Genomic DNA, 15539 nt, shown 5'->3' with positions numbered 1-15539 from the left:
GACCTTTCTTCCTAGGAGCTCAAGTCGTCATCTGACTTGGATTCCTGCATTGAGCAGGGGGTTGGACTCGATGGTCTTGTAGGCCCCTTCCAACCCTACTAGTCTATGATTCTATGATATATGGTTCCCTTCCCCATTTTATCTTCAGAATGAACCTGTAAGTAGGTTAGGCTGAGAGAAAGTGACTGGCTTTGCAGCTGAGTGGGGATTTGAACCTGGGTCTCTCTCCAGATCTAAACTAGGTCTACACTATTGCTCTTGATTAAAGTACACAGATACCTGTTGGGGCACATTATGCATCCTATATACCTCTTTTCTAGTGTTATTTCTCACGTTTTATTCCATATTATCCAAAATATCGCAACAGATGTCATTGTGCGTGCTACCAGGTATAAATGCGCAAGAGGGATATAGCGTCACCATGATGAGATCATATCGCTATGACACAAGGTGTAGATCTGGCCATAGTCCAACATTCTAACCGTTAAACCACACTGTCTGTAGATACAGACCTATCCATGCTTCCCAGATTTCCATGCTAGAGCCTTTTCTACATTCTGTTTTCCAGGGAGTTCTCCCACGCCTGGTTCCGTGACTGTATCACCTGCTGCCACCTCAGTCAATCGTCTCCTGCTGCAGCTGTAGATTACCATCGCCTGCATTACTCACATAGCATTTTAAAGCAATTGCAGGAGGAACCTACATCCGCCCGCCCAAGGAAAACATGTCCAGGTACTGTATGAGAGGTCTGGACTTGTCCGAACCATGCACAGCCTGGTATGGTCAGCCTCAGTTCAAGTGGACAAGAGGCCTTTGGGCGTTCTCTCATCCTGAAAGAATTCACCCCACTCAATGGGTCTGTGTGTCTATCTGACTTTTTTGGAAGGCAGAGAGAGGGCTCTACAGTGTTCTCCCCCCCCCCCGCCCCCTTTGATCTCTTCCTAGTGTTTGCCCAGTCGATCAACCCAGACAGGGTTAGCGTCTGAGGTCAGCCTCTTTTCCATTCCAAACTCCCAGACGCATGGGTGAGAGGGGAGGAGATTCAGGTTACAACCCCCTCCTCCTCCTCCTTTTTCTCTCCCCCCACCCCAGACACACACACACTCACCCAGAGCAGCTTTATAACTCTCTTAGCACTGGCCAGGGATTTGATCTGCCTGTGGATGCTCCCAAATTGTCTTCACAAAGTCCAGAAGATACATATATATATTTTAGAAAATAGAAGTTTACATTTGCCTCTGGCCTGGATCACACCCCCCCCCCGCCCCCGTTAGGTTTTTTTCCCTTCCTTTTTAAAAGAGTCTTGGGAATTGGAATAACTCTTTGACTGCGGAGGGGGCAAAACAAACCCCCCAAAACCTTTCAGCAACACCCACAACTGGATGAGGTTTGAGGGAGGAGATCAGACTGGGAGCCCACATCTCCCGAAGAGGGCGAACGGATGTGCCAGCTCTTCTTGACCGCCCTGCTTGAATGATGCTCTTTTGTGGAAGGCCCTTGTGGAATTTTGGAGCTGGAAAGAAGCAGCAGCGTGGTGTGGAATGGACACTAGTCATCAAGGACGGAGATAAGATGAAGAGATTGTACTGGGGGAATTAAGAGCAGAGGGGGAGAGAAAGAACAGGAGAGCTTTCTTTTCTTTTATCTCTCTCTCTACCTCCTCTCCCCCTCCACTCTTTGCGGATGTGATTGTTTTGTCTATCACACAGGGCAAAGTGGAACACTGTTCTTGGCTGGGGTGGGGGGAAGAGAGAGAGACAACGCAGTGGGTTACAGCAGGAGCCAGCTGCAGCTGAATGCCTTTCTGGACTTTCACAGGGAAAGGACTCAAGCAAGAAGGCTGCCAGAGAAGGCTCGGAGGGGCAGGCTCGGAGAACCACCCAGACCCCATGCTGCCCTCACTGATCCTCTCTCTGCTGTCTGTCCTGGCAGAAGGGGCCAGCCTGCAGCCAATCAGAATGAGCCACCTGGGCGTGTGCCCCAACCAGCTGAACCCCAACCTCTGGGTGGATGCTCAGAGCACCTGTGAACGGGAGTGCCACACGGATCAGGTGAGTGCTGCGGCCGCTGCTTTCGCTTCCACCACCACCCCAGCTGCATTGGAGGCCAGGAGGGGGTGCTGCTGCACTCTTTGGATGAAATGCCCTTCTATGGCAAAAGAAGGGTGGATTAAGCATGTTGGGGAGGAGGGGGGGAGTGGATTAGCTCAGCACTAGGGCACATGCTTCCCATCCAGAAGTTCCCTGGCATTCTAGTTAAAAGATGACCAGATTGGCACCAGTCACTCCCATCTCCTAAGATGAGTCAAAGCAGACCATACTGGCCTCCATGCACCCATGATCTGACACAGTATTATAGAGCATCTTCATATGGGCATGGGCTTTATGGCATGCATAAAGTCCACAGAGGAGTCTCTGCTTCTCTAGTTCAAAAGGATCTCAGGCAACAGGTCCAGTAAGGTCCTTGCCTGAGATCCTGGTGGTCCTCCACGGATAAAACAGAATTCAGCACCTTTATACACCCAGTTCTCCAGTTCTCAGTGCAGGATGGGGGGGGGGGGTTGCATTTGTTCAGCAGTGCATGCTCAGAGGAACTTTCTTATCTACTCCTTTGGAGGCTTCAGAGTCAAGTGCTGCTTCTTTGTGTACTATATCTACATCCTTGTTTTCAGGCAGGGGTATGCAGACCTCTGAGAGGGCTATGCAGCGCAATCCTATGTGTCCTACTTAGAAGCATGTCCTATCAAATTAAATAGAACTTAATTTCAAGTCAGTGTGTGTATAGGATTTGCATCTTAATCAGCTCCCCATCTGCCTGCATCATCCACACGATAGAAAAACGTCTTCCATACAAGCACACGTGGAACATTGTGCCAGTATGACAGCTTTTCTTGCGCACATACAAATGTGCCTTTGGAAGACTTTGTTGGTCTTTAGATATGTTTCAGACGGGCATCCCAGGGCCCTAGTTTTGCTGCTGCCGCTTTCTCTCACACCGTTCCCTAAAGCAGGGTGCTGTGGCTGGGAATCTTCATGGGTCGCAGAAATAAGGGAGTTTAATCACCTACCTAGGGGAAGTAACGGCCCTCTTTGCTTGGCAGTATTATGTCATGCCAGAGACAACTCTGCTATGAAGCAACCTGAAGGGACTTTCTCCTCAGGAGGTGCCAGAGTTTGGGTGCCAGTCAGGGCCGGCTGTACCGTTACTCAGAGGGCAGCAGTTGCTTCAGGGAGCTGGTTTTGGATGTCATGAAAGGATAGCGAATTCTAGTGATTGTGTTTATTATTTTGTTTTTTACTTTCAGGCAGAGGCACTTATGGGGTTTTCTGCCTCACGTGCCAAATTGTTTTGGCCAGCCTTGGGAACTATGCACCTTGATGGGGGCGCCATTCGCTGTTTTGCCTCAGGCAGCAAGGTATCTTAGGCTACCCTGGTTCCAATAAGGATGTCAGAGTGCGAGAGAGACCGTTTTGATCCATGGGGCACAACTTACCAGGTTGCCCTTCTGTGCAAGCCTCATTGTAATGAACAGGAGCTGCATAAGAGCACTCAAGAGAGCTCCCAAGTGGATGCTAATTACTCATCGGAGGGACCATAGTTCTGTGGCAGAGCACATGCTTTGCATGAAGAAGGTTCAGTCCCCAGCATCTCCAGGTAGGGCTGGGAAAGAAACCTGTCTGAAACCCTGCACAGCTGCTGCCAGTCAGTGTAGACAATATGGAGTTAGATGGCTCAAGGGCCTGACTTGGTATAAGGCAGCTTCCTGTGTTCCTATGAGAAGGAGATGTGCCTGGGATTTTCCACCTCAGGCACCAAAATATTCAGGGCTAATCCTGAGGGGTTGCTACATTTCCAAGGGGATGGCATTGGAAGAGCTGACACTCACAAGGTGTACATTCATGTGCAACGTTCATTACCAGCCCTGACGCAAGGTCTCTCTCCACCCGAGGCAGAAGAGTAGACATGCCGCTGCGGCACTGGGCCCACATGACCACCTCCCTCACCTTTGCCCCCGCCATGTCAACTCTATGGAGAGCTGCATGGCCAAAAGAAGTGGCTGCGGGTCTCATGAGAGCTCCATGGCTACATCATTTGGTCGCACGTGATGAGGGAAAGAGGAGGCAGGCAGCTGCTCCAGAGAGCCCTGCCAGCCGCTCTCTTGCTGCGGCAAATGCCATGGTGGGAGAACAGCTGGTAAGGCTCTCCAGAGCACCCGCTGGAAGCGGCTGCTCTTCCTGCTCCACCGCCTGATACGGGCACCTCACCCTGCTTCATGGATGGGTCAGCCCTGTTCATTATAGTTCTGAAAAATGTAATGTTTGCTTTAGCTTTAAGGCAAAACCAAAGTCTGAGTCACACAGTTGCTTTCTGCTCCATGAGAGCAGCTGTGGCCGTGAGAATCAAAGGCACTGTTGGGGACGTCAGAGAGGGCCTTCTAGATGGCTACTCCAAAGCTGTGGAACTCCCTGCCAAGGGAGGCTAGGTTGGCTCACTCTCTAATGGCCTTCCACTGGCAGGCAAATACATTTTTATTACAACAGGCCTTTGGCATGTAAGCTGGTCTGTTGGGTTGGGTGCTGTTTTTATTCTTTCACTGTTGTGTTTTTACTTGTGCTTTTCATGTGTTTGTTTTATGATTGTTTTAATGCAGTTTTTATTTTAAATTTAAGTTTTTATTCTCGACAGACCCCTTGAGCACCATTTCCTTGGTAGAAAGGTTGTGTATAAACCAAATAAATACATTGCTGCAGTTTATCTGTATACAGCCTGGCACATATGTGGCCGTTTCTCCATATGATTGCACAGAGCCAACAACAGGCGAAGCGGCTCGAGAAGAGAGGTATTTTGCGAACCTCAGCTAAAGGTCACCTTCTGCATTTACTCCATCAAACATGGACGTTACTACAGCGCAGCACACGGGAAAGGCTAGCTCATGTGGGAGAAGTCCATGTCATGGCTTCTTCCCACACCTGCATCGTCCCAGGAGGGGTGACACTTGTGAGGCAAGTAGCTGTGTCACCAATTCTGCCCACATCACCCCAGTTTTGCTTATTGGTTAAATGTACGCCCCACCTTTCCACCAAAAATGGCACTCAAGGTGGCTAACAGATTAAAACAGAATTTTGGTTAAAACGTAATATAAAAAAGAATCAATTAAAAACGCAGCAATAAAAGACACTGGGTTGGATCCACTGCTGGTCACCCACCAGCAGAATGGACACTACTAGCAGAATGGACCTCCCTTCCTTACTGCAGCCCTCTCAGTCCCACCCCCCGAAAACTGCTCTGGACAGTTATGGGACCCTCCAGAGCAGTTTTGAGGCACAGACGAGGGCTGCATGGGGAAGGAGAGGACAGGGAAGTCTCTCTGGGCTAGTGGAAGTTGCATTGAGCGAATGGACGTCCACTCACATGACGGCTGGATCCAACCCATAAACAGAATCCAACCAGTTAAAACCCAGTTATTAGTATAGCACAAGCAGGAGACATGCTGAGGTAATTTGCTCCTGAGGTAATGTCATAAGGGGCACTACATCATTTCCACGTTGAAAACATTTATTATTATTATTATTATTATTATTATTATTATTATTGCATTGTTTATTTACATTCCTATCCTGTCTTTCCTCCAAGGTGTTCAACATGTGATATACATGGTCCCCCCAATCCCGTAACACACGTTATTCTTACAATAACGCTTGAGAGGTAGTAACAGATCCAAGGTGTTCCAGTCAGGTTCATGGCTGAGTGGGGATTTGAACTGGGGTCTTCCCACTCCCAGTCTGACATGGTAACCACTACACAGGAAGCTAATTCTGTACCTTTCCGTGTCGGAAATCTTTCTTGTGTAGCATGGCCCTCAGAGTGCGAGGGGAACTTTTCCCTGGGAGGTGTGAAAGGTTGCTAGACTTGCACAGCCCCCTCCCTCTCCTGCCTTTCTTTCACCACTCAGAGGCATTAAATACGCCACATCTTCTGCCTTTGCTATGGGTCTTCCTGTTCCCCGATGACTGAAACTTTAATGAGATTTGTTTTTTCAGTTTGTATGTTTATATCTGAGGTGGCCACATCCTCAGATGGTGACCGTGCCATGTTGTTTTCATCGGGGAGTTGGAGAACTCTTTAAAACTGGAGTTTTCACATGGCAAACTGGAGATGTTTTTTCAGTGGGGTCTTTGACAAACAGGGCGCAATCCTATGCGTGTTTAGACAGAAAAAAAAAGTCCTACAACTCCCAGCATTCCCCAGCCAGCCATGCTGGCTGGGGAATGCTGGGAATTGTAGACTTTTTCTGTCTAAACATGCATAGGATTTCTCCCACAGCTTCTTTCTTATCAAAAAAGGCAGTAGCACTGTCCTCACCTGAGAATGTTGCTGCCTCGGCGGTAAAGTTGTGCCCCAGGGTTTAAGTTAGGCCACCAGCTGAAGGGGGTGAACACGTGCCACAAAACCTCCTGAAGCATTCTGGGAGGCACCCCTAGTTTGGAGCGGGCAGCTAGTCATGCTGGAAGCAGAGAGCAAGCCTGGATTGGCACACTGCTGGCATAGCTAGCCTCCTCGACTTGTGCAATGCCAGGTGATTGTCTAACAACCTGAATGACTGTCTCCTATCGCTTTGCTTTAGGGCTGCTTCACCCATTACAAAAAACAGGAGGGAGAGGGGTTCTTTGAATGTTTTCAGCCATGTAGTACTGCTTGCACACGAGTCGAGGGAACTTATGGGGTGGAGGAGAGATATGCTGGCCCCACACACAGCTGGGGTGATGCATAAGTTTGCTTTTCACACATGGCAAGAGGAGGGACAGAATTGCATTTACAGCAGGGAGACAGAAAGGGGGAAACAAAAGGGCCAAGAGGAGGGAAACAAAAAGTGTCTTCTCCTCTTCTTTTTCCCTTCTGCTATAACACCTAGACAAAAAAAAATGTCCTTGTTTTCTGCATCACATAAGCTGCAACTGCCCTCTGGCTTCTGCCTCCATTAGGCATTCTTGCAGATTGGAATTCTTCACTTTAGCTGTAAGCAGGCACAGAAAGAGCGAGGGACCCCCTTTCACCCCACCAACTATGAAGGCTGCAAGGCAGTCAAAGAACCTTAAAAGAAGGGCTGCAACCCGATTCAAGAAATGTAATTTTAGTTGATTAATCCCTTTAGTTGGTTTATCTATCACCTTAAATTTGCATATGCATAACATAATGCTTCTGACGCAAGAAGCCTACTTTGTTTTCAGGTAATGCACACCTGTGTCATAGGAGGCATCATCTGAGGGGAAGCATTCTCTCCTATGTGAGTGAAAAGGGAGAATGCCTCTGAAACAACAAAGAGTCTTGTAGCACCTTAAAGTAACATTTATTCTGGCATAAGCTTTTGTGGACACTGTCCATTTCATCAGAGGCATGAAGTGTTAACCTCAAATTGGTAGATTTATATACACATGCTGGGAGGAATCCAAATACAAAAAAGATAGATAATGATTATTACCTGAACAGTTGCTGTTCACAAACCTTTGTTAGGTGATAACACAAACATCATTGCAACGGTGAGATGATTAGCATATGTAGTATGATTTAAAACAACAACAACACACCTTTGTCCTTATTCAAACCACAGGAAATACAGCTGAATCTCTTGATGAACTGAACTTCAGCAATTTCAAGTTCGAATCTGTCTTTGAAGCTCATTTGTTCTAGAGTGGCCGCCTTAAGATCATCCACAGAGTGTCCTAAGAGGCTGAAACCTTTCTCCACTTCAGGATGGTGAAACTATTGCAGCTGATTTGGGGTGGGAAGATGTATGTTCATGTGAATGCCCTAAAATACCTCAGTATTGCAGCTTTTCCCCATTATGGCTGCTTATCGGGCTTCACTTTGAAATCTAATCTTGGAAAAGACTTATCTCTGCCAACCATAGGGTATCCTTCACAACAAATCAAACCTGAGAGGGAATCTCCATTATTGGTAATAATCAGCTGGTATTAACCCTATAGCAAGAGGCCCTCAACCTTGAAGAAAGAGAAAGGAAAAGAGACATCGACCTGGTTTGCACCTAACAAGAAGCCACCATGGGTGAATTACCGAGGGGCTTCTCATCGAGGCAGCCACCATTTTTAATATTCGAACCTCAGCAGGGCATTCTGTATCTTGTTGTTACGTGCAAACTCAACGAGGGTGGGTTGTTGGTGTGGTTGGCAAACCCCCGAAACCTAGGGGCTGTTATAGGGTTGCAGGTGGCTTGTCAACCACCCCAACCCACCCTCACCGGTTTCGCACATAATGACAAGCTATGGTGCACCTCTGCCACACCCCAAATATTCAAAATGGCAGCTGCCTCATTGAAAAACCCTGCAGGGAAATTCACGCACGGTGGCTTCTCATTACATGCAGACCGGGCTACTGTCTGTTAATAGGCAACTTGCTGCGTAGCAGCAGTTAAGAAGCAAGCCTGAAGGCTTTTGAATGCTGCTTATGCTAGGCCACAATCCAGCGAAGGCCCTTAGTCCCTCATTCTCGTTCCTGTGTGTAATGTGACATGGGAAAAGAGTATGACAGGGTTTGGTGAGGAAGGATTATAACTTTTTTTTGCGCGTGCACACACACACACACACCCCATCACTGTACAACACAGCACCCACCTCAGGCAGCAAATTTGGGGGGTTATGAAAAGACAGCGCATTATTAGTAATTTACTTTGTTATTATTGTATTTTTATTGCCAATCCCGCTTGTGGGATTGTTTGTTTGTTTGTTTGTTTATCTATCTCATGTGCTAAAATAATGTGGCTTTGGATGCTATGCACCTTGACTTGGGTGGCTGAGTGGGGTGTCATCTGCTGCTCTGCCTTGGGCAGCAAAGCGTCACAGGCCGGCCCTTGCTACAATGTGCTGCATAGCATAAGTTGAAAAGGGCAGGTCTCTGTTCAGAGGTGCTTGCAATCCTAAACCTTAACAGTGGGGATCAAAAGACGAGGCAAAAAGTAGAAAGGACGGACATAAGCAAATATGGTCAGATGTGCATGAGCTTTGTTTCATCTGGAGATGAAGATAAAAGATAAGCACTGGAGACCGTCAGTCCGGAGGTGTCTGAGGTGGGGAGGAGGAAAAGACAAATTAGCACCACATAGATATTCTGGGAGGGAGTTCCAGGCAGAGTAAGAACGTGTGTGGTGTTGTTTATAGGAGAAGGGCTTTTGGGTGGCTGAGGTGGCTTAATGTAGGCCGTAGGGGCAAACTAGAATTTCAGACTAGTTATTGTGTCAAGGGGTGAAGATGCCCACCTCAGGAAGAACTGTTTCAAAAGTGGTTTGAGGTGAGACATTAGCCCCCTTCAAATGGGGTTCCCGATCACATGCTTCCCCAGTGCAGATGCCCATATGCAACTTGTATTATTTATTATGTATAATACTTCTATACTGCTTAGTGTAATACAATCTTTAAGTGGTTCACGCTAAAATGCATATATCATACAATACAAAAACAATATAAAATAATAATTAATTAAAAACACTAATTACAGCAAAGACAACAATAAAACAGAGCAGTGTCATAGCCCATTACAGGTCAAGGAAAGCCTGTGTAAACAAATACGTTTTCAAGAGGCATTTGAAGCTTGCCGCAGTTTTAGCCTCTCAAACCACATGTAGGAATGTTCAACACGTGAACCACACAACGTCCAATGGGCCCATGGCATGGCCTTGTTGCCCCTTCTCTGCATAGAGCCTCCTTCTCATGAAAAAAAAATATGCATGAAGGGGGCTGATATATGAAGCAGCCATTTTGTTCTTCCCCTGTTTTATGAGGTAAAACATTCTCCTTTCAAAGGCTGAGGGAGTTCCAAGGCTAGGCAAGCCATACAGTAAATGGGCTCACCCAATACCTGATGTGCAGTTTGGTCGCATTCTCTGGACCATAAACTTCCACAGCTAACTAAATAGTTCATCTCTGAACCTTCAGAGAGCATAGCCTAGTTGCTGGTAAACTTGTGCCTCTGGCCTATGCTTCAGACTGTAGGCTCGGGCTCATATGACTGGATAAATCTTCATAATTATTTTTTTAATCCTTTACACAGATGTCACATGGAGATGGGTTTTATATATGCGACATTTCTATATATAGGGAAATTTTTGTGTGGGGAGGAATATTCCATCATGCGCATCCTCACCTGCTGAGGTAGAGTCCAGACACAGGTTTTCCCTCTTAGTAAATGCTAGGCCTGTAACGCATCATATTATCTAACATTTGACAAGGAAAATAAGCACATTTGAATGCACCTTAAGTTAGAAGTGAATAATATTGTAGTGAATGTACCATATGAACATAGTACTACTGCAGAGTTTGGGAGACATCCTTTCCCAAAGAGATTTTGAAATATTCAAAACTCTCTCTCGCTCTGTGTATACACCCACACCCACACGTACGTATATATGTATAGACACACACTCATATAATCTTGAGTGCAACGTTGCACATTCAATACCATAACAGTAGTTTTTATTATCTTAAAAAACTAACCAAATGCCTAAAACTTTCAGAACTGAACAGTCTACACTAGCAAAATAGTGTGGTCTATTCAACTCAGACCCAATTCAAATGTTAAAAAAAGAGTAAATATCCAGTAAACCCCAGAAAAAAATTAGGTTGCAATTCTCTGCGTGCCTGGCTGGGAGTAAGTCCCATGCAACTATGTGGGGCTTACTTCTGAGTAAACATACATAAGATTGGGCTGCATCATTGCTGGACAGTAACACTTTACAAGATGGAGGAGTTTCCTGTTTGAATGCTCCTCCAGGTCAAAAACTCATTTCAAATAGAAAGCTAACATAACAGGACAGACTAGCACTGTTCCTTGTGAAGTGCTAGCTTTCGTGATGCAGCGAGTTGTTTTTGTTTTCAACAGTGTGGAGCATTCAAACATGCCATCCCTGTCCCATTTTGCAGGTTGAAGTACTACAGTCCTAGGAGAAATGTACTATGTGCTTTTTCTTCACATTTTAATCTATGCTCAGCAATAGTACTTTGGTATATCTTACTTAAATTGTTAGATACAAATCCAGGAACACTCCGGGCATACCTGCAGCACAGATTTAAACTGTTTTTAATTGTCATTTCCTCACCTTGGGGAAGCCTGGTAACTGTATTTCTGTAAGGGGGGTGTGTTTCTTCAAGCCCTGTTTAGACAATTGCTCAGATTCTCTGGGAGAAGCCATGACAGTTGAACTGAGATTAAAAACTGATATCATTGTAGATATACTCATATCAACCTGCACAGATTATGAGAAATTAGGTACAGGAGGAGGTTAAGTCCCTATGCAAGCACAGTTTTTCCACCCATTGGAAAAATTTGCTCTTGAGAGGCTATTCTGAAAGCTTTAGGCAAAACAGAACACGGCCTGTTGAATACTGTATTTTCACACACAGTATGATTTTGTATCTTTGAACCTCTCTTTGCTGTTGAGTACACATGTGAATTTTACAGATGCAGGATTTGAAGCAGAAGGGTGTTAATTTCACATCAAATATGCATTATAAACCATTTTGGTTTTACATTTGAATTACTGGCACGGGAAAGAAAAAAAGGCATTTTTAGAGTCATGTGAAAATGCCCTAAGGCTATATGAACAAATTGGTCTGTAAAAGTGACAGTTGAGCAAGGGAGCCATCCTCACTAAAGGACACGCCTGGTTCACACCGCATGTAAGGTTAAATTGGAGGTTAACTCTGGGTTATTTAACCCCGAAACAACTTAGAGGGGCTGTTCGCATGACATGACAGCCCACCATGTGTTATCTAATCCAGTGAGGATGTGGGGTGTGCAGGGTGCGTGCAGCTGCCATCTTGAATATGTAACCCCCACTTGGGGGTTGTCGTATCGTGTGAACCTGACGAGCTCGGTTATGTGACAGTTAAACAACCTTTGCATAACCCGTGGTCTGTTTCAGGGTTATATGAGGGCTGTTTAACCCTCCCATAACCCACACTCACCGGGTTCACACGACATGACAATCCCCAAGTGGGGGTTGCATTGTCAATATGGGGCCTGTGCCCACAGATCATTGTGGGCTAAATAACCCCCACAGCATGTTGGGCTTGGACGTCACACTCACAACCTACTAGCGGGGCGGTCTGAGGTTATTTACACAAAGTGGAAGTGAGGAGCACACCAGAGGCATGCACCTGGCTCGCTCCCAGCAAATCATGGGTTAATTAACCCACGATATCGCCTTACATGCATGCAAACCAGGTCAGTGAATGACCTTAATGTGACCATTCTAGAACAACGGACTATCAAAGACAGATACCAACCTGAAATTGCTGAAGTACAATTCATCAAGGGGTTCAACTCTATTTCCTGTGGTTTGAATAAGGACAAAGGTTTTTGTTTTGTTTTTTAAATCACACTACATGTTATTTGGCTAACCATTACAACGATTACAACTGCTTAGCAACCTTACTTCTGCACACACTCCAGTTCAAACCTAAAGATACGGCCTCTATTGTACCTGGTTCTCCCCCGCCCCCCATGCCCAAATACACAGCTTGGTGTAGTGGTTAGAGAACTAGATTAAAAGAGGGAAGGCTTGGGTTCAAATCCCCACTCAGTCAAGCTCACTGGGTGACCTTGGGCCATTCATTTAACATATCTCACAGGCTTGTCGTGAGGATAAAAGTGTGTGTGTGTGTGTGTGTGTGTGTGAGAGAGAGAGAGAGAGAGAGACAGAGACAGAGACAGAGAGACAGAGAGAGAGAGACAGATAACTATGTATCCTACCCTATACTACTTGGAGGAAGGGCAAAATAAAATTGTAATAAAAACGTAGTATTTCAAATTAGGCGCTAATAAAATATGTGACCTTGCAAACTAGTTGATCTATTTTGCACGGTCTGAGGCATTTTTTGTATTTGTTTTGGTTGTTTTACATGCTTTACTGTAACTGTTGGTAGTGATGGTTTAGTAATTTTTTGCTGATACTTTATGTAGTTATTATCTTGTAATATTATATGAAACAGATCACTGAATTTTATGTTAACTGATTTAAATAGTTTTTTTTAAATTATACTCTTCATTAGGAAATATTTTGATTTGCCTCAATTGTTATAGGATATTTTTGTTGCGGCTTATTTTGTCATTTCTGTGGTTTGCAAACTGCCTGGAGTATAACAGTGTAGAAAGGCAGTTTACAAACTGGAAATGAAATCCCATTCCATTGAATCAGGAAGAGGCTGTAGCCCCTGCATTGCTTGCAAAAGGTCCCAGGTCTGATGCCTGGCACCTCTGGGTAGGGCTGGAAAAGACTCCTGTCTGAAAGCTGCTTCCAAGCAACGGAGAGCTGAATGGGGCAATGATCCGACTTTGCATAAGGCAGCTAGCGACCGATATTCTGATGACACGATTCATGCCAAGAAAGGCGCATGTTCACCTGAATTTAAACATTCTGCTCCTGCTTCCTCAACAGGATTGTGAAGGCTTCGAGAAATGTTGCACCAACGTTTGTGGCCTGCGGAGCTGCGTGGCCGCCCGCTACGCCGATGGAAGCCTCTCCTCTCTGGAGCAAGTGCAGGAGGCCACGTGCGAGAGCTTTCTGTGCACCCAGCAGGGCTCAGACTGTGACATCTGGGACGGGCAGCCTGTTTGCAAGTGCAAGGACAGGTGTGAGAAGGAGCCCAACTTCACCTGTGCCTCCGATGGACTCACCTACTACAACAAGTGCTACATGGACGCTGAAGCCTGCATCCGGGGCATCAGCCTAGCCGTGGTGCCCTGCAAGTACATTTTCACCTGGCCCAACACCAGCCCGGTGCCAATGGAAACCACCGCTCACCCAACCCCCGGTGCGGCGGCTGAGTTGCCCATCCCACCAGCCCTCTACAACAACCCCTTCCATCAGTCGGTCTATGTGGGTGGCACCATCAGTTTCCACTGTGACGTGAGCGGGCGGCCCCGTCCCGACATCACGTGGGAGAAGCAGAGCGACCACCAGGAAAACTTCATCATGCGGCCCGACCAGATGTACGGCAACGTGGTTGTGACCAACATTGGCCAGTTGGTCATCTACAACGCGCAGCCGGAGGACGCCGGGATCTACACTTGCACAGCCAGGAACTCTGCTGGTCTCCTGCGGGCTGACTTCCCTCTCTCGGTCATCAAGAGGGAGCACTCCAGAGGGGAGCCGAGGGCGTCCAGCACCCCGCAGCTCCCACCCAGCGAGTGCCTGAAGGAACCTGACAAACAGGACTGCGAGGCCTACCAAGTCCGCTGGCATTTTGACTCAAAGAAGGGCTCTTGCACTACGTTCCGGTACGGTGGGTGCGGGGGCAACCAGAACCACTTTGACACTTACGAGGAGTGTCAGCGGGCCTGCGTCAATAACGCAGTCAACCTGTGCACTCTCCCTATGGTACAGGGGCCCTGTAAGAACTGGGAGCCCCGCTGGGCCTACAACGCCCTGATGAAGCAGTGCTACTCCTTCATCTATGGCGGCTGCGAGGGCAACGAGAACAACTTCGACAGCAAGGAAGGCTGCGAGGACGTCTGCCCCTTCCCCAAGACGCTGCAGTGCAAAGCGTGCCGCCTGAAGAACAAGATGGTGCTCAGCCTCTGCCGCAGTGACTTCGCCATCGTGGGGCGGCTCATGGAGATCATCGAGGACCAGGACTCTGGGATCGCCCGCTTTGCACTGGACGACGTCCTCAAGGACGAGAAGATGGGCCTCAAGTTCTTCAGCATCAAGTACCTGGAGGTGACACTGACGGACATGGACTGGAACTGCCCCTGCCCCAACATGACCACTGAAGACGGGCCCCTTATCATCATGGGGGAGGTGCAGGATGGCATGGCGGTTCTCGACCCCAACAGCTACGTCCGGGCCGCCAATGACAAGCGGGTAAAGAAGATCTATGAGCTGCTTGAGAAGAAGGCTTGCGAGCTTCTCAGCCGCTTCCAGGACTAGTGCAGGTGGATCCCCTTTGTGGAGAAGGGAAGACAGACAAAGAGAGGGCCCTCCCCGAAGATTCAGCCGTTCTCTTCTCATGCTGTTGCAGCTACACAGGATTGGGCTGGAGGCTGGCAGGCCAAACTCTGCAGCCCCTAGAGACCCTGCATGTCTCCAAGCGGGTGTGAGTGGAGGGGGTGAAATGCCGACTCTCATCCTCACTTCGGGCCAGCTCTATGGACCTCCCTCTCCTTTTTAAACATTTTCAGTTATTATCACGATTCTATTACAGTGAGCTCCATTATGCTTGTAACTACCTATTGTCTGTTTTTGTGTGAGCTGTAATTTATCTGTGCCTGTGACCCCGCCCCGCCTCCACTCCCCTCCAGCCTATCTGAAATTAATAATAAAATAATCCTGCGTTTCTTCTCCAGTTCACAGTGGGGGCTGCCATCTCTCCTACCTTCCCTTCCTCTTGTAATAGCACATTTAACCATGTATCATGGATCTTGAGGACTAGCCTCCCATTCAGTAATGGCAAACGGGGGAAGGACCAGGCTTAGAGAAACAGACAGGGGCATGGTTTGCAAAATGTGAGAGGAGCTTAACTAAGGAT

General features: G+C 47.1%; 1 protein-coding gene across 2 annotated transcripts; it reads left to right on the top strand.

The window, feature by feature from the left end:
- Positions 1-1121: 1121 nt before the first annotated feature.
- Positions 1122-15362, top strand: WFIKKN1 (WAP, follistatin/kazal, immunoglobulin, kunitz and netrin domain containing 1). Of its 2 annotated transcripts, XR_014785577.1 has the most exons (3): positions 1755-2051; positions 13448-15009; positions 15313-15360. XR_014785577.1 is itself a non-coding variant. In XM_084818750.1 (2 exons), exons 1-2 carry the CDS (start codon positions 1797-1799, stop codon positions 14939-14941), a joined length of 1749 nt encoding a protein of 582 aa, XP_084674876.1. In that variant the 5' UTR covers positions 1122-1796; the 3' UTR covers positions 14942-15362. The 2 variants fall into 2 exon arrangements, 1 of the variants encoding a protein (XP_084674876.1); XM_084818750.1 differs by having other exon boundaries at positions 1122-2051; positions 13448-15362.
- The last annotated feature ends 177 nt before the right edge of the window (positions 15363-15539 follow it).

The sequence above is a fragment of the Heloderma suspectum genome, chromosome 12 (assembly GCF_057233095.1).
Source record: "Heloderma suspectum isolate Gila_16-S chromosome 12, 16-S_ref, whole genome shotgun sequence".
Classification (NCBI taxonomy): Eukaryota; Metazoa; Chordata; class Lepidosauria; order Squamata; family Helodermatidae; genus Heloderma; species Heloderma suspectum.
This window is presented reverse-complemented; position numbering and strand designations above follow the sequence as displayed.